The following is a 25,490-nucleotide window of genomic DNA, read 5'->3' as shown; positions in this document are numbered from 1 at the left end:
TCCTCCTTGCACGCACACATCACACACACACACACACACACACACACACACACACACACAGACGTACAACGCTGTATCCCTCTCTCCGCACGCACGCTCTCCGTCATCCCATCGGCCCGTACCGTCCCCTCTCTCCGCAAGTGAATGTCCCGGGCTTAGCCACTTAGTCAGGCCAGAAGTGCAGTGCCCACTCCTCTAAGGAACCCTCGCGGAGCTGGAGCTACCGCCACGACTGCAGCGAGACCCATAGTCCCAGCACCCGGGATCTCGGGCAACCCGCCCCCACCCCTCCAGGCCACAACAAGCTGAGGCCGCCAGCCCGTCCAAACCCCAGGACCTCCGCCACTTCTATGAGAGAAGACGACTCTGGGCAAAGGAGCTGGACTCTTGCAGCCGGAGTCCCCTGCAAGCGCGCAGCGCCTGCTCCGTGTCCGCGCTGGATCACTGGGGAAGCTCGATGCCAGCGCCGCTCTTCGGCTAAGAGGGGACAGGGCGGGTTTCTCCTGCTCTCCCGGATCCGGTCTCCGCAGCGGCTGGGCGTCCCACCCCGGCCTCCGCCAGCCCTGGAGTGAGCCGCGGCGACAGAAGGACCAAAGCGGAGGCCCGGGGTTGGCCCGGGCTGGGGAAGGAGGGACGGAGCGGGAGGAGGGTGCAGGGGGCGGGGAAGGGACCCCGGAGGAGAGAGGTGGCAATGTCTCTCATCCAAGCGTGCCGCAGTCTGGCTCTCTCAACATGGCTGCTTTCCTTTTGTTTCGTGCATCTACTCTGCCTGGACTTCACCGTGGCGGAGAAGGAGGAATGGTACACCGCCTTCGTGAACATCACCTATGCCGAGCCAGACCCCGGGGCCGCGGTGGCGGGAGGCGGTGGTGGCGCCGAACTGCACACGGAGAAGAGCGAGTGCGGGCGATATGGCGAGCACTCGCCTAAGCAGGACGCGCGCGGCGAAGTGGTCATGGCCAGCTCGGTCCACGACCGCCTGGCTTGCGACCCCAACACCAAGTTCGCCGCGCCGGCCCACGGCAAGCACTGGATAGCTCTCATCCCCAAGGGCAACTGCACCTACAGGGATAAGATCCGGAACGCATTCCTGCAGAACGCCTCGGCTGTAGTCATCTTCAATGTGGGCTCCAACACCAATGAGACCATCACCATGCCACACGCCGGTGAGCAACCCCAGGGGTGTGTGGAGGACGTGGGGGAGGGGAGCCCGAGAAGCGTCTACGGGGAGACCCAGCACCGCCTCCAGGGTGTTTTAGCCTGGAAAGTCGGTGCAGCACCAGAGGCTGGTCTCTTATGTGTTTTGTTGTGCGTCACTTGGGGACAGGGAAGGAGGTAACAAACAGGTTACAATAGCAGAGGGTTCACAGTGGTGGGGTGACTTCTCGCAGGAGAATTTGGGAAGTGAAGTTTGGGAGATAGGGCTGGGATATTGTTCTTTTCAGTGACCCTGCCCAGCACCTGTCTGGACGCGGAAGATCTGATAACTCAGCTCTGTACTTCATCGTGTGCATCAGGTGTACATACCTGGTGCAAGGGTGTGTGGATCAAGAGGCAGGTCAAGTTACCTGCCTGCAGCTGACCACCTACAAACTGCTCCCACAAAGTCAGGTGCCAGCCCTTCCCAGGAGCCCCTTCCACTTACATACCATAAATAATATTCAGTTCCCCGGCTGGCTCTGCTGGGGTTATCATCTGGAGAAACTGCCTGACAGGCTCAGTGGTGAATAATCTCAATGCCCAACAAGCCAAAAATAGCCATAAAGTTAGAATTACTTTCCACGGCTGTGTTGTCCTTTGCTTGCCTGCTTTCGATATGCTGACGACTGCACTGAAAAAGGAAAGACCTTTGTTGGTGACCACAGGGGCCTGGACTAGAAATAAACATGATCGCCCCTATTCAACTCACGCTATAAGCAGTGTTTTGGTGAGGGGAGTAACAGAAACAACAGGCTGTGTTATTCATATTAGCACAAGCCACTGGTCATAGGAAACTGCCCTCCTTGAGTGTAAGCTTCTGCAGAGGTACCTAAGAGGTGGGTCTTTTCTCCTTGGGTTTCCTGAGGTCAGGTGAAAGAAATGACAGTAGTGTTTTTCTGAGCAGAGTAGTCCAATCAAAGCTATTATTTCAGTTAAAGGCCGGGTTTTTAATAAGGAAACAGCTGAGACGGAATGCCTGGATTGGCGGTATGTGTAGACATGTATTCTTTAGAGACAGATTTCCCTCTCAAGAGCACGAATCACCTACTAGTGAAATATGCAATTAATTTGCCCAGAGTAATCAACACCAGCTGTTATAGTCAAGGACATTTGTCAGCTTTCTGGCAAACAGGTCGGGAGGCAAAAATGTCAGAGGCTTATACAAAAACAAGACAGAAAACAGGAGCATTTTTATGATGAGAGGCCATTACCTTCTTGGAAAAGTTCTGACCCTTCATGCCAGAGGCATTTGCAGTATTTCCTTGAGATCAAGCATTCTTGGGGAAGAGGAGGAGTTAGGAAGAAGGCTGTACTCTGACCTTGGATCATAGGACCACTGCTAAAACTTGATCTCCAAGGATATTTGCACTATGGAAGAGTACGCGGGGTCATGTAAGGTATCTTTCAATTAACATTTAATATGGAAAATATAGATTCAGGGAGTGGGAAACAGAGCATGCAGGAGTAACTCTGGGTTCTGTAAACACAAAGGTTATTAGATGAATTTGTGGATTCCTTAAATGTTTTTATGTGTGTGGGCTTGGAATCTTACACTGAGCTTCTCTACGCACAGCATAATAGTTATCATTTGTTCCTATCTAAGAGGCTGTTTTCAGAACAACAGACACATTGGATCAATTAATGGCTCACCCGTACTGAAGAAAGCTATAATTTGATTTTCTACACAAAGGATGCTTAAGGCATACTGAGAGGGAAAGTCTTGGTGATAGTCTAAAAATCAAAAGCCCTAGAATGTACTATTTCTCCATATCAAAAAAAAAAAAGATAACTGTTAAAGTTGCCTGCTGCTAGCCTTGAACTCTCCATTGTGCCTTAGACAAGTTCCCACATTAGGCAGAGTAGGAGTCTTCTACAGGCCTATGTGATGTTTGACCAAGGTGAGTGCATTAGTCTGGTTGTCAGTTGACACTTGCTTCTAGAACCTGAAGGCTCAGCTTTCTCCTCATTAAATATGACTCAGACTTGTGAATTCAGTTAGGAAACCACGTACAGGTTAGATATCAATGGAATATTCTTATTTCATGAACCTGGAATGCAGGACACCAGGGGACAAAGTCGTAGCCTTTTAAATCTAGTCACTAAGTTTATAGGAACATTAAAAGCTAATATCGCCTACCTCTCCTTGATAGCTTGGGGGAAAGAAAGCTTGGACTTGTACTTCTGGAGCCTATCTACAGCGCTGATGCATCTGCTGTGACAGAATCCTAACATACCCAGCAAATAATAGAAATAATTTTCTTCTCTCTCTTTCTTTCCTATGTTCCTTCTTTCAGTTTTTTCCACCCTGAATCCACAGTTTTGAGTTTCTACCAGTTCTGCAGCTGTCACTTCTCAGTCACAAATATGTGGAAACTCCTGATATATATGGTAGCTTGTTTAATAGTGAATTACTCTGCTTCATTGTTATATGGTTTTCACACTATAAAACTTGTTATATAGAACAAACCATGTTGCTTCACACATTGGTCACTGAGTTAGGTGGCAGCCACACTGTCTAATTCCAAAGACATTTTTACCTGTTTGTAGTTGCTCTTCTGTACCAGTCCCCCACACTCAATCAAATGCTAGCCTGATTTTTCTTTCTTTCTTTCTTTCTTTCTTTCTTTCTTTCTTTCTTTCTTTCCTTTCTCTCTCTCTCTCTCTCTCTCATCTCTATGTATTTGTCTCTTGTTCATGGAATATGAATGGAATCCTTTAACATGTGAATTTGGTCTAGTTTCTCAGTGTTATCAGTTGCAATAATAATCAGTAATCAGTTGCAATACGTGTCACTGATTACTATTTCATTTGTTTTTACTGCCAAAAGGTATTCCACATTTTATTTATTGTCAATTGATGGAAGCTACATCATTTCTACTTTGGCGTTTTAAGGAATGGTGCTGCTATGTGCTTTGTGTGTGTGTGTGTGCATGTGTATGTGTGTGTGTGTGTGTGTGTGTGTGTGTGTGTGTGTGTGTCTTAGGTTTGTATTGAGGAGTAGAATTTAGAATTTCTGGGTTATAGAGCCACTCTCTGTCTCTTAAGGAACTGCTAGATCTCTTCCTTGTGCTGGTTAGTTTTTTGTCAGCTTTGCACAGGCTAGGGTCCTTTGGGAATAGGGGCCTCAGTTGAGAAAATTCCCCACAAGATTGGCCTGTAGGCAAGTATATGGGGTATGTTTGTGATTAATGACTGATGTGGGACGGTCCTGCCCAGTGTGGGCAGTACCATGCCTGGGCAGATGGTTCTGGGAGGTATGAAAACAATCTGCCTGAGCATGACCCTGGCAAGCAAGCTAGGAAGTCGGGTCCCTCTTTGGCCTCCGCCTCCATGACTTGAATTCCTCCCTTGACTTCCCTTTCCTCTCTAGACTGCTTTTGACTGTGGTCTTTAGCCCAGCAATAGATAGCAGACTAGGGCATCCGTTAACTGTCTAAGTCACTTCCTATTGCTTCCAGCAGTCATGAGGTATCAGTCCTCCTCCTTGTTACTTGCTGTTAACCATCTTTTAATCAAGGTCAGTGAGCAGTGGTGTCTTTATTATGGCTCCATTTTGATGACAGTTACCTTTTTGTAGACATGATTTTGTTATATAGCCTATACTGGCTGTAAATTCACAATCTGCCAGCATCAGATGCTCAATCCTGGAGTTATAAGCTTGTGCCACTGTACCTCACCTAAGAGTTATTTCTTTAAAACCCAACCTCAAGTCATCTTTTCCTTCTTTATTTTGTTCTCCTCCTCTTTAGATCAGCCACTACTTGTTCTTTCTTAGATTTTCATTTCATGTAGCTTTTGTCCAAGAAAGGTGAGAAAGAAGGAAAATGAAAGGAAAAAGGAGACAGGGGAAACAGAGGAAGGACAAGGTGGATATGTCTCAGTGAAGGTAGGTACAATGGAGGATCAGCACCTTTAGAGAAAGTATCCCAGGACCTTAGCAAACACCTGCCCAGGAGTGCAGCCTCCTCCTGGGTAAGCCCTGATGTGAATATCCAGACGAACATGACAGCAGTGAGACCCATTGGAGCAGGCCTAATGCCTGCCCAAGAACTTTTCTCCAGTGTCCTTTGAAGGAAGGGCACCAAAGCCCCGATGTAGGTAAGATACAAGGCAAGGGTCTCCTTTGTGGAGAGCATGTGGAGCCAGGCTCTAGAGGAGACCTCTTGCCTTGTATTCTGGCTCTGCCATTTTGATGCTGTGTGACTTGGAACAACTTATTCAACCTCTCAGGGCTTTAGAGTCCTCCGTTGTGACAGATGGAAGTGGTATCTACCTGAACTGCTTCTTGTGTGAGTTTCAAGAGTTAGTACATAGATATCTGTATCTTTATTTATTTATTTATTTATTCACGTTGTATCCTGTCCGTAGCCTCCTTTCTCATCTCATCCCAGTCTCACCCTACCTTCCTCTATGCCCTTTCCCTAGTCCACTGATAGGGGAGGACTTCCTCACCTTCTTTCTGACTCTAGCCTATCAGGTCTCATCAGGACTGGCTGCGTCATCTTCTAAGCTTGTGGTTGGCAGGGTCTCTCATTGAACATGGAGCTTGCTATTTTGCGTGGGATGGTTGGTTAGCAGCCCTGGCATCTACCTGCCTCCAACCATCCTATAACTCAGTGACACACAGCAACAATCAGAAACCGTGAAATAAACCACCAAAATCCCCTGGCTCACTAACCCTATAGCAACCTTAAGAAAGAACTCTCAATTCATTCTTTCATGCTTTAGAGACAGAACAGTCATCCCTTTCCCATTGGTCACCTCCATTGTTTGAAAGAGAGTGTCCTGCTCCCCTGATAATCATCCAGGAGCTTCCTATGACTCTCTGATTACACCAGTGCAGTGTCTTCTCTATGCTGAAACTTCATTGTCACCATAGTGAGGACATGCACGCTACCTGTGGCGAATCTCTATATGTGCAGCATCCTGTGTCTAAGTTGCCATATGGAAAAAGTGGTATTTTCCCTGTTTCAAAGGGTTTACTGTTTAGCTTTTTGTTTATCAATCATTAGTACATAGTTACAAGGTAGATGAGTTTCTAGTTGCCTAGGAAGGGCTTTGATGGCACCTGATAGATGGGAGAAGGGGAGGGATGCTGCAGAAGCTACACATTATCTTCAGAACTTGGAAAGGAAGCAGACAGAGAACACCTACATAGTCTTGACTCTTCTCCAAGATTGGAGGGAGCAAGGAGATAATGGAAGCCCTGCCTATGCAGATAGATGTGTTCTTTGCCGCATGGGTTCATGTTACCTTGATGGCCCTCCTTCTGTCCCTACCTCCACATAAGAGCTAGCTGCTCTTGTGTTTCTAGAATGTTTACCACACAGTTTTATTTCCTATTTCCCATTAATTGCCATGCTTCCCTCTCTTCCAGCATATCATAGCTCTTTCCTAGGGTAGTGATAATGTGGACCAAATAATGCTTACTCTGGGTTTGGGATACCCTAAGAACATTGTGTTTAACTGAATTCTTACAATGCTGAGACAGCTTTCATATCTATCCCCATTCTACAGATGACTGATTCACACAGGCAGTAAGCTGTAGAACTAAGCCACAGAACTAAGTCACAGATTCAGGTGGCATAGACACCCTTGGAGTCTATGCTTATAGCCTAGACTTACGCTTATAGTCTATTCTTATAGCCATTACCTCATGCTCACTCTCAACTCAAAGGCTATTGCAAAAATTCTCTGTGGTCAGTAGTCACATTGCACAGAGCAATGCTTGCTTCAGAATATGTTGATGAGTCTGTAGGCAAATCCATCACCAGCTGGAGAACAGCATGTCTGCAGCAGAGACAGAACCTTACATTTAGGCCCTCCTCCTCCTCCTCCTCCACATCTACCTCCAGGTCATCCTTTGGACTGGCTCGGTCACTTTCTGTTCTTGGTTTAGTTTTCTTCTTCATAGAATACAAATTTTAGATGAATTAATGTCTAAGAACTATTAAAATGTATCTTTTTTCTTTTTTATTGATTTATTATTATTTACAGTTTATTCATGTTGTATCCTATCTGTAGCCCTCTCCATCATCTCCTCCCTGTTCCACCCTCCCTCCCTTTTCTCCCCCTATGCCCCTCCCCTAGTCCACTGATAGGGGAGGTCCTCCTCCCCTACTATCTGACCTTAGCCTATCAGATCTCATCAGAACTGGTTGCATCCTCTTTCCCTGTGGTCTGGCAAGGCTGTTCCCCAATACACACTAGAGGTAAGTGATCAAAGAACCAGCCACTGAGTCCATGTCAGAGGCAGCCCCTGCTCCCCTTATTAGGAAACCTACATGGAGACTGAGCTGCCTATAGTCTACATCTGAGCAGGGAGTCTAGGTCTTTTCCATGCATGGTGCATCGGTCTCTGCAGAGATCCCTGGGCCCAGATTTTTCAACTCACAGTTAGTCTCATAGTCGAGCTTTTGTTCCCTCCAGGTATTTCTGTCTGCCCCTTCTTCTATAAGATTCCCCTCACTCTGCCCAAAGTTTGACTATGAGTCTCTGCATCTGCCTTGTACCCTGCTGGGTAGATTCTGTGGAAGGCATCAGTCCTGTTCTCTTTCTTTTTCCACTTCAGATGTCTATTCCATTTGCCCTTCTGAGTGAAGATTAAGCATCTTCCCTAGGGTCCTCCTTGTTGTTTAGCTTCTTTAGGTCTGTAGATTTTTGTGTGTTTATCTTATGTTATATGGCTTGTATGTGAGTATATACCATGTGTGTCTTTCTGCTTCTGTGTTACTTCACTCAGGATAATCTTTTCTAGTTCCACCCATTTGTCTGCAAATTTCATGATTTTCTTGTTTTTAATTACTGATTAGTGTTCCATTATGTAAATGTACCACAATTTCTGTATCCATTCCTCAGTTGAGGGAAATCTAGGTTGTTACCAGATTCTGGCAATTATGAACGAAGCTGCTAGGAACATAGTGAACAAATTTCTTTGTATGGTTGAACATCTTTCAGATATATGCCTAGAAGTGGTATAGCTGGATCTTGAGGTAGCACCTCCTAATTTTCTGAGAAAGCACCAGATTGATTTCCGAAGTGGTTGTACAAGTTTACATTCTCACCATCAATGGAGGAGGCTTCCCCTTAAAAATGTATCTTTATGTGTTAAAAATATCAGGATACTTTTACTAAAATTTAATTTAAGTTTTTTTTTTTTTTTTTTTTTTTTTTTTTACTTTTGTTGATCAGAAAATTCAGTCACCCTGTCTCCCTGCCTGGAAAGAAGTAGGCTGACTATAGCATGTGCACTGTGCTCTTTAGCTAGCCCAAGTCCCCAACACCTTTTAAGGCTCTTAGCCACAACACAGGCTAAGCATTTTGGAATCTCAGCTTTATCACAATCCCTCTAGGGCTAGTGAGATGAAGTTGCAAAAACAAACTTTGTTCAGGAAAGGCAAAGCATTTGCCTTGTCCAAGTGTTTAGAAATGGAAGGGATTCCTTTGAGATGTCAAGCTTTCTCAGGCAATGGGTTGGGCCTCATTGGGAACACCGGACATTGTGGAGCTACCAGTACCTGAGTTCTTGTACCAGTAACTTCTTAAGGACTTCCCCAAGCCTGAGATCACATGATCTGCTGCTTAGCTATCTGTCTTCACTTGAGTTTTCTGCTAAGATTCCTACATAAACTCTTTTATGCTTGGCCTTAAATTCACACCCTTGATCACCCTCCCCGCTAGTTTGGGGCCTTTGTTTATTTTACATTAAACTATAACTCTTCCTCATATTTCCTGGAAGACAGCAGTCTAATAGTCAGGAATCGCAACCTCTGTTATTAAAGGCCATAACTCATCAGTGGTGTTAAGTAACATTCTTGACTGTGTAACTTAATATGGGCTAGGCATTTCCAGAAACTGAATGACTGGTTTACACATTTCGGTCATAGAAACACGTGCCTGGGGGATTTGGAAGGAATCCTACCCTCCTCTTTCTAAACATTATTAAGAATTTAATCATCATTCCTGGTTCCTCTCTCTTTCAAAAAAAAAATCCCCTGAATTCTCAAGGGAAGTTTTATTAGCCATGAAATCTAGAAAGATCAAGAAGGAGCTTAGGCTTCTTCTGCAGAGCTCATTCTTGTAGCTTTTGAAGAGTGATGGTTACACTTCTTCTGTGGAGCTAATATCTGAGAAGCCAGTTTCCTCATTTAAAAGGAAGGAGATCAACCACTGTAGTCACAGTTCTGGGCAGGAACCATGGAATGTAAAGAACTAGTATTTTTGACAACACCTAAAAGTCTTTATCCCCAAAAGAAGTATTTCTCCTTCTATATGCTCTTAAGAGGATCATGTTATTGGTGAGTGACTTAAAGACTCTGAGGCCTTGTGTCTTTCCGAAGGTAAGCTGAGAGATGCTAAATTTGAGTTAAGATGAAATTCAAATCTTCAGGTTATCTCAAGCCTTGAGGGTTTTCTGTAACATAAAACTCCAATAAACAAGGCAAGTTGTGAGGCAAGATTGTTTCAAGCCCCAGCTATGACTGTTGTATTAAGTTGAGGTCTTTTTATAGGTTTGGTATAAAATGATCTCTTATTTTAAGGTTGAATGGACTAATCATTTGGTGGTTGAATTAGTGGTAGATAAAGGTGCTTCTTATATTAACCATTGTGGTTAGATCTAAATCTTGCTCCTTCCTTCCTGCCTTCTGTTCTCCCTTCCTTATTTATTTATCTATTCATTTATTTATTTTGCATGTGTGGATGTGTGTGGCAATGCACATGCCATGCCATGTGTGTGGAGGTTAAAGGGCAACTTTCTGGGAGATGGTTCTATTCATCCATGTGGGTGCACAGTTGAACTCAGGTCTCCAGGCTTGGCATCAATCTCCTTTACTCACTGTGTCATCTCACAGCTCTAATTTCTAGTTTTTCTACAATAAAAGAAAATTATTTTTCTCATTGTTTCAAATCATAAATTAGTGTCTGTTCATAATGTATGCTTCTTTACCTGGCCTTTGGTGTGGCCTATTGCTTTTGCTGTTCCATGATACCCAGTGCTATGCAGAAAACCTCTTTGTCAGGAAGTTGGAACTTGCCTTCTGTGTTGTTTGGCACTTTCATATGTGAGATGTGAACATATAATGGGGATTTTAAATTTTAAAAATAATTTTGTACTAAATGTATGATTTCTAAGGCAGTGTATAAGTGCTTATGTTATCTAATGGGCACCCATGTTAAGAAATAGGTCCCCAGGAAATCCTGTATTTCTTAGCCAATCATAACGTTTCCCAGTTGTAGTTAGCCATACCTGAACCATGGCTTAATCACCCTCAATAAAACAAAGAAGGTTTTCAGACATACTCTCAGTATGCATGTGTATGTGTGCATACATATACACACAAACACTCACATACAAATGCCACTTTTCTTTCCTCTTTCTTTTTCTCCAGTTTCTACTTTCTAGAGAAGTGATTCATCTGGCTATCATACAAATACAAAGTGACTAAATCTACATCAGAAATTAAGTTCAAATGACCAGCCAGTAGGGACAGAAAAAGATGTTTTGCCCTTCATCTATCAGGAAAATTTCTGGAATGTTCTTCCTTTTCTAATGCTACAGAGTTAGCTTCTCCTTCAGCTCTCTTCCCTAAATAACCTCAGCACAGGTTGTGCCCTTGCCCTCTCCAAAAAAAAAAACAGCAGCAGCTGTCTGCTTCTCATGCCCAGAACACTGCACTTTCTACTTTCAATTTCATGCCGCTGTTGACCTGTTTGCTGTCACCTGGCAGAATCTAAGCCCCTAGAAGCACAACTTCTAGACCTTTCTTTGTTTATGGTTAAGTTCCCCAAGGTTTGAAGGACCCTTGACAGTGTTCTGTAAATACTGATAAGTAGCCTAGAGACCAGAAAGATGGATTACATTGTATGGTCACCTTACTTTCACAGGAAAGACTATTCCTGACATTAAACTCCATTTTCTTACTCTTCGGCTCATATACATGTTGTTGGGTAGAGTCTCACTTGAGACTCCTATGACAAATGTGTACCCATTTTTTAAAAGAAAATAGGAACGCTTTTCCACCTTCACCTAAGAGGAAAAGGTATGCTGGTAACAAACTGAAGGGTATAAGACTTCACACGTGCCTACGATTAGACACGTGCAGTGCCCATTGTCACTCATCACCATGAATACATATACTAGCTTTTAAAGTCTTATTTTAAATGAAATACTTATCCAAAAAGACACTTTTCTTTTCATGGAACCAGAGTTTCATAGTGCTGTTTGTTAGAACCGTGAAGCAGGACAAGTTTCCATGTGGATGATTTGAAATTTCTCTGGCTTTTTCTACAAAACTGAAAAGTGGGAAGTTTTAAAAAGCTGAGGACTGCAGAGATGGATTAGTGGTCAGGAGCATGAGTGGCTCTTCCAGAGGATCCAGGTTTGCTTCCCACACAGAGGCTTACAACCGCCTGTAACATCCTAAAGGGATCCAATGCCCTCTCTGGCCTCCATTACCCTACATGTGGTGTACATACATACATGCAAACAGAACACCCATACTCAGTTAATAAAAAAAAAAAGCTAAAAATTTTTTAAGTGAAATGCCCTGGAGAGGCAGAGGTAGGCCACCCTGGTCCACAGAGCAAGTTTTGGGACAGCCAGAGCTACACAGAGAAAACCTATTTCAGTAAAAAACAAGAAGAAGAAAAATTAAAAGTGAAAAGTAAAATGATTGATTTATGCATTGTGGTGGTTTGAAAGAGATCTCTCTTACATTAGGGAGCATCTGAACACTTGACACCCAGTTGGTGACACTACTTGGGTACCGTTAGGAGGTGCGGCCTTGCTGGAGGAAGTGTGTCACTAGGAGCAGGTTTTGAGGTTTCACAAACTATGCCCTCCTTCCAGTATTATTCTTTTGCTTGCTGCTTGTGGTTAGAGATTCTGTGATCAGCAGTTTCTGCTGTGAAGCCTGCTTATTTCAGTGCCTCTGCATGTGATGAGGGTTGACTCATATCCCTCCAGAATGATCATCCCCAAATAAACCCTTCCTTCTATAAGTTGCATTGGTCATGGTCACAACAATGCAAAAGGAAGTGATACTTGCATACACACATGCATGCACGCAAATATTATATGTACATATAAGCATGCAAATGTATATTTGCTATCTAGGGCTAAGGAAGAAGGCCTAGATATAATGCATTCAACAAACACATCAGTCATTTTTTATGCTCCAGGTCAAAACTGGTGTAAAATCTTGCTTTCAATATGATTTCAGTGCCAAATAGACAAATTTGAAAATAATAAATATTTAAAAGGCAGGGAAAGGTGAAAAAAATTCATAATCTAACTATTCACCTACTCCATTGATTGATTTATTGATTTATTTTGAGTGTATGAGTATTTTGCCTGCACCATGTATTTGCCTGTTGCCTGCTCAGGGCAAAAGAAGGCAGTGGATTCCTTGAAATAGAGATGTGGACAGTTGTAAGCACAGTGTGAGTTCTGGGAACTTAACTTAGGTCCTCTGAAAGATCAACAAGTACTCTTAACAGCTGAATTATCTCTCCAGCTCTTTCTCTACCCATTTCATTATATTGACTTATACCAAATTAATAATTTATTGCATATATGTACTTGCAGCTTGAATTTTTTAATGGTATGTTTTGAAATTCCTTTGATACGCCCCTATTTTTCTGCAGTGTTTTTGCCTCCCTCTGACATGAATGGTCCTGTGGTAGCTAAGCATGTTTGCATAGCCTTGATTACCCTCTTAGCTCAAGTACCAGAATGCTCAATTAGTCAAGGGCTTTCGAAGTTTGGCTGCAGAGCAGGTCTCTGGGGGCATTTGTTTTGTTTTGTAGGCTACTAGCGAACTCTTCAGGTGTGCTCTCTCTGGTGTGATTCTTCATTGGAGGAGCAAAACCACATTGACATGTTACTGGTGATGATGCTGACACTGAAAACTCTCATCCCAGCTTATCAGCATCACATGACTGCAACCTGGATCAGTTTGGCAGCTGATACAAGTTGTAGGAGGTGGAGAATCCATGACAGTCAGTGATAGCACCACCCGGCTTATGACTGGTGCTGCTCCCCACTGCTTCACTACACAGTTCTGTGTCTGGGGGATATTAAATACAAAACAGCAGCCATGCTCAGGAAACTATGGTCTCATTCGCATATCTGCCTCAAATCAGCTGTACCTTTGGCAGATCCCTCCCCTCTTCTGGGTCTTATTTTCTATCATTGGAACCTCCTGAATAAGACCTTGATTCCCATCAGTCTCTTCCCCTGGTTACAAACTGGAATCATCTGCAAAAGCTGAAATTGTTGCTCCCCCAGAGAGAGCCTGATTGGATCAGTGTGACATGAGCTGGGTCATGGGATGATGCTAGTTGAAAGCCAAGATTGACAGCTACTACTTCAGATGAAAATTTCCTCAAGTTGTTTTGTTGTTGTTGTTGTTGTTGTTGCTGCTGCTGCTGCTGCTGCATTATCACTCAGTGTTGTTTTTTAATTGATGTTAAAATACTACAAGAAATAAAGTCAGGTCCAAGGACTGTAAGATACACAGTAAAGGCTCTCCAGTCCAGTCTCTCCCAACCCCGACAGAATCCTTATTTTATATTTTGCTCATTTATATAACATGGCTTTGTTAATTAATTTTATATTTTCTAGCTGACACATAAAATCTGTACATATAAATGTGGTACAATGGGATGTCTCCCTCTGTGTGTACATTGTGTTGTTTAATCCAGGGTGAGTCTATCTTCAAACATCTATCATTTCTTAATAGGATAAACATTCAAAGTTCTTTTTCATTGCTTTTTAAGATATACAGTATATTATTGTTATTTTTCTGTCATCATCTTACTGTATCACCCAATCTTCTTACTCCTACCTATCTTCTCCTTACCTGCTCTCCCTTAGTTTTTCTATCACATGGTTCATTATTAATTATGAAAAGAAAGTATGTGGTTATTTTGAGAGTATCAAAATTCCATTTGAAAAAATTAGTAGTTTCTGTTTATTAATATTTCAGGCAGTACAGCAATAAAATGATGAAGGTGCATAATCAATAAATGTTATTGAATCATGAATTAGTGACTCACTAGTAATAATGGGATTTTGGCATCCAGCAAGAAGCTCAAGAGATGGTATGGACAGTGAGCACTAGAAAGCACACAGTAAGTCTAAAACATCTGTGAGTCATACATGATTGTGACAAAATGATAAATGGAAACAACATTTTATTTAAGTCATTTGTATGCTAAATATTTATTATTTTCTTATGGTCTTTCAATCTGAAGTGGGTGAAATACCACACTGTTTTTAACGAGAAGGACAGACCCCCATTTCTCTCACACAGTTATCAGTGTTTAGGTTGGGATACAGAGTAGATGAAGGTGGTGGAGACAGCTCTGGTGCACACTGAACTGGTCCTATGCCTAGAGACCAAAGCCATAGGGACCAAGATGGAAGTCTAAAGTCAGGCAGCTGATAAGCATGACTACTGCACCACCTTTCTGGGGCTGGCGGAAGCAAAAGACATGCACTAAGTAAGAACTGCATGTCTTGCTGGGCCAGATGCTTGTGAGCTCAGGAAGCCATATTCTAACCTAAGCTTTGCAATCCTTGTTTGTAAAATGAACATAGTGCATTCTCTGTCAGAGCTGTTGTCCCTTATAGCATATAATGTAGCAAAAGATCAACTTTGAGTGCTGAACAAATGTGAACTGTAATGATGATCCAAAGAGACATATTCTGAATACAATTTCCCCTGCCCACTGGTGTTATTACCATGTAAGTCCAGCTGATCAAATCTTCCTGGATTTTGCCATCCCCTTCCCATAGTGGCCAGCGACTAGTCCAGTCTCCTCCTCAGTCAACACAACATGCTGTTGAAAATACGGACCTAATATAAGTGCTAGCTAGACCTCACTATGGCCTCCCATTAGGCCAGGGACCAAGCCAGAGGTCTCACTTTGCCCTCACTGACTCCCAAGCCTACAACCCAGCCTGAGCCTCCTCCTGCCATGGATCCCATTCCTTTCTAACTGTTCTTTGCTTCTTGACTTAGATGGTTTAGGATTGTTCCAAACCCAGACCTACTAGAAACCTCTTTCCCCAAAAATTTTAAAGTGAAAATGTTTAAACAACTTTTATGTATCTGAAATATTTGATAATAATACTAAAACAAGAACATATATATATATATATACATAAATATACATACATGTAAACATAAATACACACATATATCCATTTACCTGTTTCACCAGGCTTAACCACTATTTGTAAATTGAATTTGTTAAGGTGTTGTGGCCTGAACTGTGCCCAAAGAGCTATCTTTTCTAAACTGAATTTAATCCCTGATCCATCTCCACCTGTTCAAAATGCTTCTAATATGTTTTATGGAGCTCTGATGGGGTGGTTCACAAGAGAACATTTATAGATAATATCATAAAAATGGTCTTTGGAACAAGCTGCTATTAAATATAGCCTTGAATCTGAAATAAGCTACCTGGGTGTAGTGCTGCCTGAATGACCTTCCTGGGATATGAGCATCTGGTAGACCCGAAGCCTCCAGGAACCCTGAATGTTAGTATAGGGCTTTTGTAGGCTGATAGAGATCTGTGTATGAATCTCTTCCTCAAGGTAAACACTGCTTTATTCTAAAAGAGTTTAAGGTCCTTGACGAAAGAGGTCAGTTTCTTCCAAATGAAGTAAATAGCAAATGACAAATGATCAACGATATATGGTCAAGTTGTGACCTTTAGGATCATGGCAACATTATGAGAGAAAGTTCAGTTTCATTCTTAAATTAGAATAAGAGAAGTAGTATCTGTGAAAGTGGAATTTTGATTCAATAATTGAAGTTTTCTGGAAGAATATATTTAATCTATGCATTTGAGTATCTAGTTTCCAGCTCAGAAGAACTATATGCATAGATAGTTTGAAGTAATGGGGTAATTTCTGGGTTATTTTATCATTTAATTTCTATATATAATATCATAATTGGTACTTTTACTTTAGACTTTTTCCTTTCATAGATATATTTATTATTTGAAACTGATTCCATCTTCTCAGGTTTAAGTCTCCGTCCATCTCACCCACCAACATATGTTTCCTGGGAGAGTTCAGTGCGCACAGCCCTCGCACCGTGGTGCCTAGCATAGGTTTCATGATGTATCTCAATCTTTAAGAATTTCAACCAATTGTCCTGATTAACTCTTACCACTCTCGATGGTTTTTACCTGGTGGGAGGCACCTGGCTTTCAGAGCAAGACTTTAAAGGACTTTGCCACACAAGTCCCACCCACCCTCCCAGGACTCTGCCCAGTGGAAGTATGAGAGGGATGCTTGGTCCTAACTTGTATTATGAAGCCATTACTCTTTTTTTCACCCTCTTGAACTTTGTCACTTTCTTGAAATCCTCTCCACCTAATTACAACTCAATTCATTTAAATTAGTAAGTCTTGTTAATAAAATAATGAAATTATTCTCGTAATTTTGTTCTCTGCTATCTGATACCTCTACTTTCTTGTACCTATTATTTACAAAAGCCTTTTGTGTTTAAATTTGCTAATTTAGTCATGGTGTGAAATATATGTGTGTACAAGAGGAAGAAAGGCCATTTTCCTTATTGATGCCAATTAGAATTTATTTGGAACTTTACCATAACTCTAAGATTGCTCAATGTTTTTATACTTACTCTTTGAAAAGGTGGTGCATAACTGCTGCAATGGGTTCTGTGAATTTGAGAGAGTGGAAAGTTGGTTTAAAATGAAGTTTCTAAATAGGTTAAGATATTATAATATACTGTAATCATTATGTTAAAATAATTACAACTCACTGACTTGTGAAAATATCTTCCATCATCTCCTATTAGCAGTTCATCATATTTACCCCTAGACCAATTTAAACAAGAAAATATATAAACACACACATACATACAGCTCAAATTTCAGCTCTTGATTAGTTTGTTTGGTCGTTGCTATATTCTAAAACAAACAACAGATTGTGTTGTCATGCAGGAAAACTGAGTGAAGACATTGTCCTTCCAAAACCCTATGCATTTGGATGAGTCAGTCTCAAATTCTATCCGTCCTTTCTGAAGAACAGGAATTTGTAGCACAGCAAACATTTTGCTATTCTAGAGATAGTGGGAAATACAAATAAGATGCTGTCCAGGTACCTGCCAGGTCATCTGCAACTGTGAAGGTCTAGTTTTTTAAGTGCTCCAGGATCAGGAAAAAAACACATACACAAGGAACCTCAGGTCATCCACGAGTTGGGGTTCATCTGTCAGGGTCACTGAGAGCAGGGATCAAATGCAAATGAACGTGATGAAATCCTCTCCAGTGACTGTCTTTTAACCAACTCCTCTGAAACTCAATATATCAGACCTGCCGCAGTATTCATGAACACATGAACACAGAGCAGTACACACATGGGCTCCCCAAAGACAGGAGTCTGTATAACTCTCATAAAGATTTTAAAGTGAGATGACAGATGAAAAACCTGTCAGCAACCACACTCTGAGGGACAGACTGGTTATTCTTTTTTTTACTATTATTTATTTATTTTAATCACTGGTCATTCACTTATATCCCTGCCGTAGCTCCCTCCCTCTTTCCCTCCCAATCCCACCCTCCCTCCCTCATCTCCTCCCTGCCCCCTTCCAAGTCCACCAAACTGGCTATTCTTATAGCCTCAGAGCTCTGCCTCCACACACTCCCTCAGTTCATTTGGGAAACCACATTGCGGAGGAAAAAAAAAAAAAGCCATGGCATCTATTCTACAAAAATATCTTCTCAGTTCCAGGCTTATTTACTTAATTAACACCTTACTTACTAGAGGAACTCTGAAAACCTTTATTAGATTAAAGACCTATCAGAAAGAAGAGAACTCGATATTTACTCTGAGAATAAAGGTATTAGGGATTGTATTCTATACCTCAAGATTACTTAGGCTATTTCCAGTCATATTCCAGTATGACCCTGTTTTTAACCCAAGAAATGTGTGAAATCCCAGGCATATAGGCATATAAAAGAGATACAAATAAAATATTTATTGATAATCTTAAAACATTTAAGAATTTTAGACCAATTCTTTGATACACATATAATTTTACTGTTTGTTAAGGAAAAATGAAATATTTATGCTAATGAGATGTATGTACTTATTTATTTTTGTCTGACCTTGTTTATATATTTAATATCACAAGATATAGAATATAAACATCATTGATAACTTTTGGAGCTGATCAATCAATCAAGATTTTGTAATCCTCAGTGCTGAGAATTCACCTTCCCATCAAAACATAGTATAAAATGGCAAAATTAATGTAAGGTCATTTCAGAAATTATTAGAAATTCTGTCCTAATCCTAAGCAATAATTCATGTCTATAAAAGAGGCCTATGAAAACTCATAGTACTGAATGCTAATTTTACTTTTATAGAAACATTATTTTATTTATATTCTCTTACTGTGATCCTCAAAAATGCAAACATTAGAATTACATGTGTAAACCCATATCATCCCCTTATTTAAAAAATGTTATTTCAAAGTCAAGATGAACAACAGGACCCCCATTGTGAATCAAAGGTGTCTGTACACAGCTTGTGATTGGGCTTGGCTAAACCCTGATTTTTGTAGTCCCAGAACAGTTTTACTTGCTCATTAAATAGCTCCATCTTGACTTTCAATACAATCTTCTTTACTTTCATGTGTGGTTCCTCGGGCTCAGTAACTCACTTGTCTACTTTTAGTGTCATTTTTGTTGCTTATTTTGACATCAATCTTTGTATTACATTTGTAAAGTTCTTACAGAAAACATTAAGGAACCTTTCATCTCCACCTTGAAATATATGTGTGCTTCATTGCTCATGCACAGAGCTCTGCTGTGATGGGCCAAGAGAGGCCTAATTATGCAAACTTATACTCTGCCTAAAGATATATTGGTTTATATATTTTTTTCAGTCTGTAGCATCAAAATTGCCCATATGTTACCATGTTACTTTTAAAGTAATCACAAAATAAAGTCAGATTTTCACTGATAGGAAATATTTTACTGGTCGTCAAGTTCAGCTCCTTATTTGATTGACTAAAATTTGTGAGTTTCAAAAGAAAAGTTGTGAGTTTCTAATTCTATTTTGCCAGTGAGATATGGCAAGTGCCCAAGTATTTTTAAATTTTTTTGATTATTTATTTTTGATAATTTATTCACTTTGTATCCCAATTGTAGCTCCCTCCCTCATCACCTCCCAATCCTACCCTCCCTCCCTCTTTTCCTCCTATACCCCTTCCCCGGTCCACTGATAGGGGAGGTCTTCCTCCCCTTTCATCTGATGTTAGCCTATCAGGTCTCATCAGGACTGGCTGTATTGTCTTCCTCTGCAGCCTGGTACAGCTGCACTTCCCCCAGGGGGAGGTGATCAAAGAGCCAGCCACTGAGTTCATGTCAGAGACACCCCCTGCTCCCCTTACTAGGAAACCCACATGGAGGCTGAGCTGCTATGGCTACATCTGAGCAAAGGGATCTAGGTTATCTCCATGCATGGTCCTTGGTTGGAATATTGATCTTTTCAAAGACCTCTGGTGCCCAAGTCTTATTGCCTTTCTTGAGACCATGTGACATGTGATTTGTATGGCTAAGAGGAAGGCTTTCTTCAGTATTACCTTAGAGAGTGTTTCCTCAGACCTCTGTCCCTCAGCCTCAATGCAGGTAGCTCTCAGACTATGATCTGTTGCCCTGCTGTGAAGGTTTGGTGATGGCTGCCCTGACTCGGAGAGATTAGTTCTCCAAGGATTTACCAGACATGCTTCTTCTTGTCAGATCCCAAGCAACAATGTCTGTCCCCTAGTTCTCTCTAGCTTGCCCCCATCACTAGTCACCTTTCCCTTCAACAGCTGTCTTCTTTACTGCATTCACAGTACCTCACCTGATAATGAGCAAGCCAAGAAGTTCCCAGATGCCATGAAAAAAAACACACCCAGAAAATTTTACCACCTCATGGTTCTCTTTTACACTATTCCCTCATCACTCACCTTCTTTCAACTTTGGAAGCAGTTGTACTCCTTTTTCCTCCCTGTCCGCCCCCAAAATGTTGCACTCTAGGCTGCTACTGTTTTGGCTCCTGTATTCAGAGACCCAAAATAGTGAATATGAGACAGAAAACAACAGCAAATATAAGACTAAAAATACATCCCAGTGTGTCTGGCTCTTTCTATCATCTTGGCTCCCAGTCTCCTTCTTCTCTTCACTGTGGCTATCAACTTAAATTGCCACCTGTTGTATTTTTTTTCTGTCTTTTAAAGGCTTTTTTAAAATTATGTATGTATGTGAATGTGCTTGAGTGAGTGTATGTGCATGTAGGTGCCTCCCCCCCCAAACCAGGAGAGGGTGTTGGATCCTCTGGAATTGGAGTTGCAGATAGTTGTAAGCGCTGTGACCTAGGTGTGGGAAACCAAAATCTGGATCCTTTGCAAGAACAGAAAATGTCCTTAACCATTGAGTTGTTTCTCCAGCCTGTTCTACCTCTTGCATTGACATTTTTTAAAATTTTTTAATTTTTTTATATTAATCAATTACTTTATATCCCAGCTGTAGCCCCATCCCTCATTCCCTCCCAATCCCACCCTCCCACCCTTATCTCTTCCTTGCCCCTTTCCAAGTCCTCTGATAAGGGAGGACCTCCTCTCCTTCCATCTGACCCTACCTTATCAGGTCTCTTCAGGACTGACTGCAATATCCTCCTCTGTGGCCTAGCAAGGCTACTCCTCCCTTGGGGAGGGGAAGTGTCGAAGAGCTCGCCATTGAGTTCATGTCATAAATAGTCCCTGTTCCCCTTACTAGAGAACCGACTTGGATACTGAGCTAACGTGGGCTATATCTGAGCAGGGGTTCTAGGTTATATTCATACATGGCCCTTGGTTGGAGAAACAGTCTCAGAAAAGAGCCCTGTGCTGTGATATATTTGGTCCTTATGGAGCTCCTGTCCTCTCCAGGTCTTACTAACTCCCCCTTCTTTCATATGATTCCCTGCACTCTGCCAAAGGTTTGGTTAAGTGTCTTAATATTTACTTTGATACACTGTTAGGTAGAGTCTTTCAGAGGCCCTCTGTGGTAGGCTCCTATCCTGTTACTTGTTTTATCCTACATCCAATGTCCATCCCATTTGTCTTTCTAAGTGAAGATTGATCATCTTACCCCAGGTCCTCTTTCTTGTTTATCTTCTTTAGTGTATAGATTTCCGTATATTTATCCTATCTTATAGGTCTATATAAGTGAGTATACACCATGTGTGTCTTTCTGCTTTTGGGATGCCTCACTTAGGTTGATCTTTTCTAGATCCCACCATTTGCCTGCAAATTTCATGATTTCCTTGTTTTTAATTGCTGAGTAGTATTCCATTGTGTAAAGGTACCACAATTTCTATATCCATTCCTCTGTTGATGGACATCTGGGTTGTTTCCAGGTTCTGGTTATTACAAATAAAGCTACTACAAACATGGTTGAGCAAACATCCTTGTTGTGTACTTGAGCATCTTGTGGATATATGCATAGGAGTGGTATAGCTGGATCTTGAGGAATCACTATTCCTAATTGTCTGAGAAAGCACCAGATTGATTTCCAAAGTGGTGGTACAAGTTTGCATTTGCATTCCCACCAGCAATGGAGGAGGGTTCCCTTTCTCCACATCCTCAGCATGTGTTGTCACTTGAGTTTTTGATCTTAGCCATTCTGATGGGTGTAAGGTGAAATCTCATGGTTCTTTTGATTTGCATTTCCCTGATGACTAAGGATGCTGAGCATTTCTTTAAGTGTTTTTCTGCCATTCTACAATCCTCTACAGAGAGTTTTCTGTTTAGCTCTGTGCCTCATTTTTAAATTGGATTACTTGATTTGTTGCTTTTCAACTTCTTTAGTTTTATATATACTGGATATTAGCCCTCTGTCAGATAAAGGGTTGGGTGAAGATCCTTTCCCAGTCTGTAGGTGGTCGCTTTGTTTTGATGACGGTGTCCTTTGCTTTACAGAAGCTTTTCAGTTTCATGAGGTCCCATTTATTGATTGTTGCTCTTAGAGCCTGTGCTGTTGGAGTTCTGTTCAGGAAGTTGTCTCCTGTGCCAATGAGTTCTAGGCTGTTCCCCACTTTTTCTTCTAAATGATTTAATGTGTCTGTTTTTATGTTGAGGTCTTTGATCCACTTGGAATTTAGTTTTGTGCAGGGTGATAAATATGGATCTGTTTTCATTTTTCTGCATGTAGACATCCAGTTTGACCAGCACCATTTGTTAAAGATGCTGTTTTTTTTGTTTGTTTGTTTTTGTTTTTTTTTTTCCATTGAATGGTTTTGGCTTCTTTGTCAAAAATCAAGTATTCATAGATATGTGGGTTTATTTCTGGGTCTTCTATTCGGTTCCATCGATCCTTCTTTCTGTTTCTATGCCAGTACCATGCAGTTTTTATTACTGTTGCCCTGTAGTACAGCTTGAGATCAGGGATGGAGATATCTCCAGAGGATCTGTTGTTATACAGGAAAATTTTCGAAATTCTCGGTTTTTTTGTTTCTCCATATGAAGTTGAAAATTTTTCTTTCAAGGTCTGTAAAGAATTATGTTGGTATTTTGATGGGAATTGCATTGAATCTGTAGATTGCTTTTGGCAGAATGGCCATTTTCACTATGTTAATCCTACCAATCCATGAGCACGGAAGATCTTTCCATCTTCTGATATCTTCTTCAATTTCTTTCTTCAGAAACTTGAAGTTTTTCTCAAACAGGTCTTTCACTTGCTTGATTAGAGTCACACCAAGGTACTTTATGTTACTAGTGGTTATTGTGAAGGGTGTCATTTCGTAATTTCTTTCTTGGCCCTTTTTTTTTTTTTTTGGTTTGTAGTAAGTTCACTAATTGGGCTCTAGTTTGAGGCTAGACTCTATACAGACCATGACTGCAACATTTCTGATTCTTTTTTTTTTTTTCAATGAAGTTTATTCAGGAACCTTGAACAATCATCTGACCCTGGGGAAAGCCAGCCCACAGCTTAAATAGCCTCTGTGTAGCCAACCCCAGCGTGCCACGTGGGCAATGCAGATAGGTCCACATACATGGAAGCAAGCCAGATCCTCAGCCTTAGCCAAATGTGGAGTTGTTCGTGACAGAGAGCACTCACCATCGGGAAGGTGGAAGGCAGAAACCAGCTCCATCTTTAAGGCGCGGCATTCCGCAGCTCTCTACAGTTCCCCCTTTTTGTTTTAGATGCATCAGGCAAGAGTAGAGGTCTGATCTCTGATATTAGAAATAAATTGGGACTTTGTACTGATGTTCATTTAGGTGTCATCTACCCAAAGAGCATCAGACCCGTCCGATACCTTTTTCTCAGAGGCGGGACCTGGGGCATCAACCTGCATGCAATCAGACATGCTCTTCTCTGGGTCCAAAGCGGCTGACCCTGAGTGCAGTGCTTAGCCTCGCATCCTGAGTGTAACATTTTAGCTTTTTGTGGTAGTTTCTTGGCCCTTTTGGTATATAGGAGGGCTTCTGATTTTTTTGAGTTGATTTTGTATCCAGCCACTTTGCTGAAGGTGTTTATCAGTTGAAGGAATTCTCTGGTTGAATTTTGGGGGTCGCTCATGTATACTATCATATCATCTGCAAACAGTGATACTTTGACTTCTTCCTTTTCGATTTGTAGGCACTTGATCTCCTTTAGTTGTCTTATTGCTCTAGTTAGGATTTCAAGTACAATGTTGAAGAGATATGGGGACAATGGGCAGCCTTGCCTTGCACGTGATTTCAGTGGGATTGTTTTAAGTTTCTCTCCATTGAGTTTGATGTTGGCTATAGGTTTGCTGTATATTGCCTTTACTATGTTTAGGTATGTGCCTTGTATCCTTGATCTCTCCAAGATTTTAAACATGAATGGGTCTTGGATTTTGTTGAATGCTTTTTCAGCATCTAAGGAGATGATCATGTCACTTTTCTGCTTCAGTTTTTTATATGGTGGATCACATTGATTGATTTCCATATATTGAACCACCTTTGCATGCCTGGGATGAAGCTTACTTTGTCATGGTGGATGATATCTTTTATGTGTTCTTGGATTCAGCTTGCAAGTATTTTATTGAGTATTTTTGCATCAATGTTCTTAAGAGAGATAGGTCTGAAGTTCTCTTTTTTTTTTTGTTGGGTCTTTGTGTGGTTTAGATACCAAAGTGACTGTGGCTTCATAGAATGCATTTGGTAATGTTCCTTCTGTTTCTATTTTGTGGAATAGTTTGAGGAGAATTGGAGTTAGCTTTTCTCTGAAAGTCTGGTAGAAAGTCTGTGATGAAACCATCTGGCCCTGGGCTCTTTTTGGAAGGGAGAATTTTGATGACTGCTTCTATTTCCTTGGGGGATATGGGACTATTCAATCTCTCTACCTGATCTTGACTTAATTTAGGTAGATGGAATCTATCAAGAAAATGGTCCATTTCATTTAGATTTTCAAATTTTGTGGCATATAGGCTTTTGTAGTAAGACCTAATGATTGTTTGGATTTCCTCAGTGTCTGTAGTTATGTACCCCCTTTCCATTTGATTTTACTGATTTGGATAGTTTCTCTCTGCCTTTTTGTTGGTTTGGCTAAGGGCTTGTCCATCTTGTTGATTTTCTCAAAGAACCAGCTCTTGGTTTCATTGATTCTTTGAATTGTTTTATTTGTTTCTAATTGATTGATTTTAGCTCTGAGTTTGATTATTTCCAGCCCTCTGCTCCTCTTGGGTGTATCTGCTTCTTCTTCTTTTTTTTTTTTTTCTAGGGCTTTCAGTTGGGCCATTAAGTTGCTTGTATGAGATGTTTCAAATTTCTTCTTGAAGGCACTTAGTGCTATGAGCTTTCCTCTTAGCATTGCCTTCATTGTGTCCCATAAGTTTGGGTATGTTGTGCTTTCATTTTCATTGAATTCTAGGCAGTCTTTAATTTCTTTCTTTATTCCTTCCTTAACCAAGCTGTCATTGAGTAGCGAGTTGTTCAGTTTCCATGTATGTACAGGCTTTTTGCTGTTTTTGTTGTTGTTGAGGTCCAGCTTTAGACCATGATGGTCAGATAAGATACAAGGAATTATTTCAATCTTCTTGTATCTGTTGAGGCTCGCTTTGTGACCAACTACATGGCCTATTTTGGAGAAGGTTCTATGAGGTGCTGAAGAGAATGTATACTCTTGATTTTGGGTGGAAAGTTCTGTAGACATCTATTAGGTCCATTTGATTTAGGGCCTCTGTAAGTGCCCTAGTTGCCCTGTTTTGCTTCTAACTGGATGACCTGTCCCTTGGTGAGAGTGGAGTGTTG

General features: G+C 41.4%; 1 protein-coding gene across 1 annotated transcript in view; it reads left to right on the top strand.

Moving 5' to 3' along the window:
- Positions 1-25,490, top strand: part of Rnf150 (ring finger protein 150) — a 287,377-nt gene that overhangs the window by 449 nt on the left and 261,438 nt on the right. The window contains 3 exon segments of the mRNA XM_060393328.1: positions 361-382; positions 385-498; positions 501-1,166. Coding sequence (XP_060249311.1) covers positions 361-382; positions 385-498; positions 501-1,166 — 802 coding nt within the window.

Source organism: Meriones unguiculatus, chromosome 10, assembly GCF_030254825.1.
Source record: "Meriones unguiculatus strain TT.TT164.6M chromosome 10, Bangor_MerUng_6.1, whole genome shotgun sequence".
NCBI lineage: Eukaryota > Metazoa > Chordata > Mammalia > Rodentia > Muridae > Meriones > Meriones unguiculatus.
The sequence above is the reverse complement of the archived record's forward strand: the minus strand, read 5'-3'. Positions and strand labels throughout refer to the sequence as shown.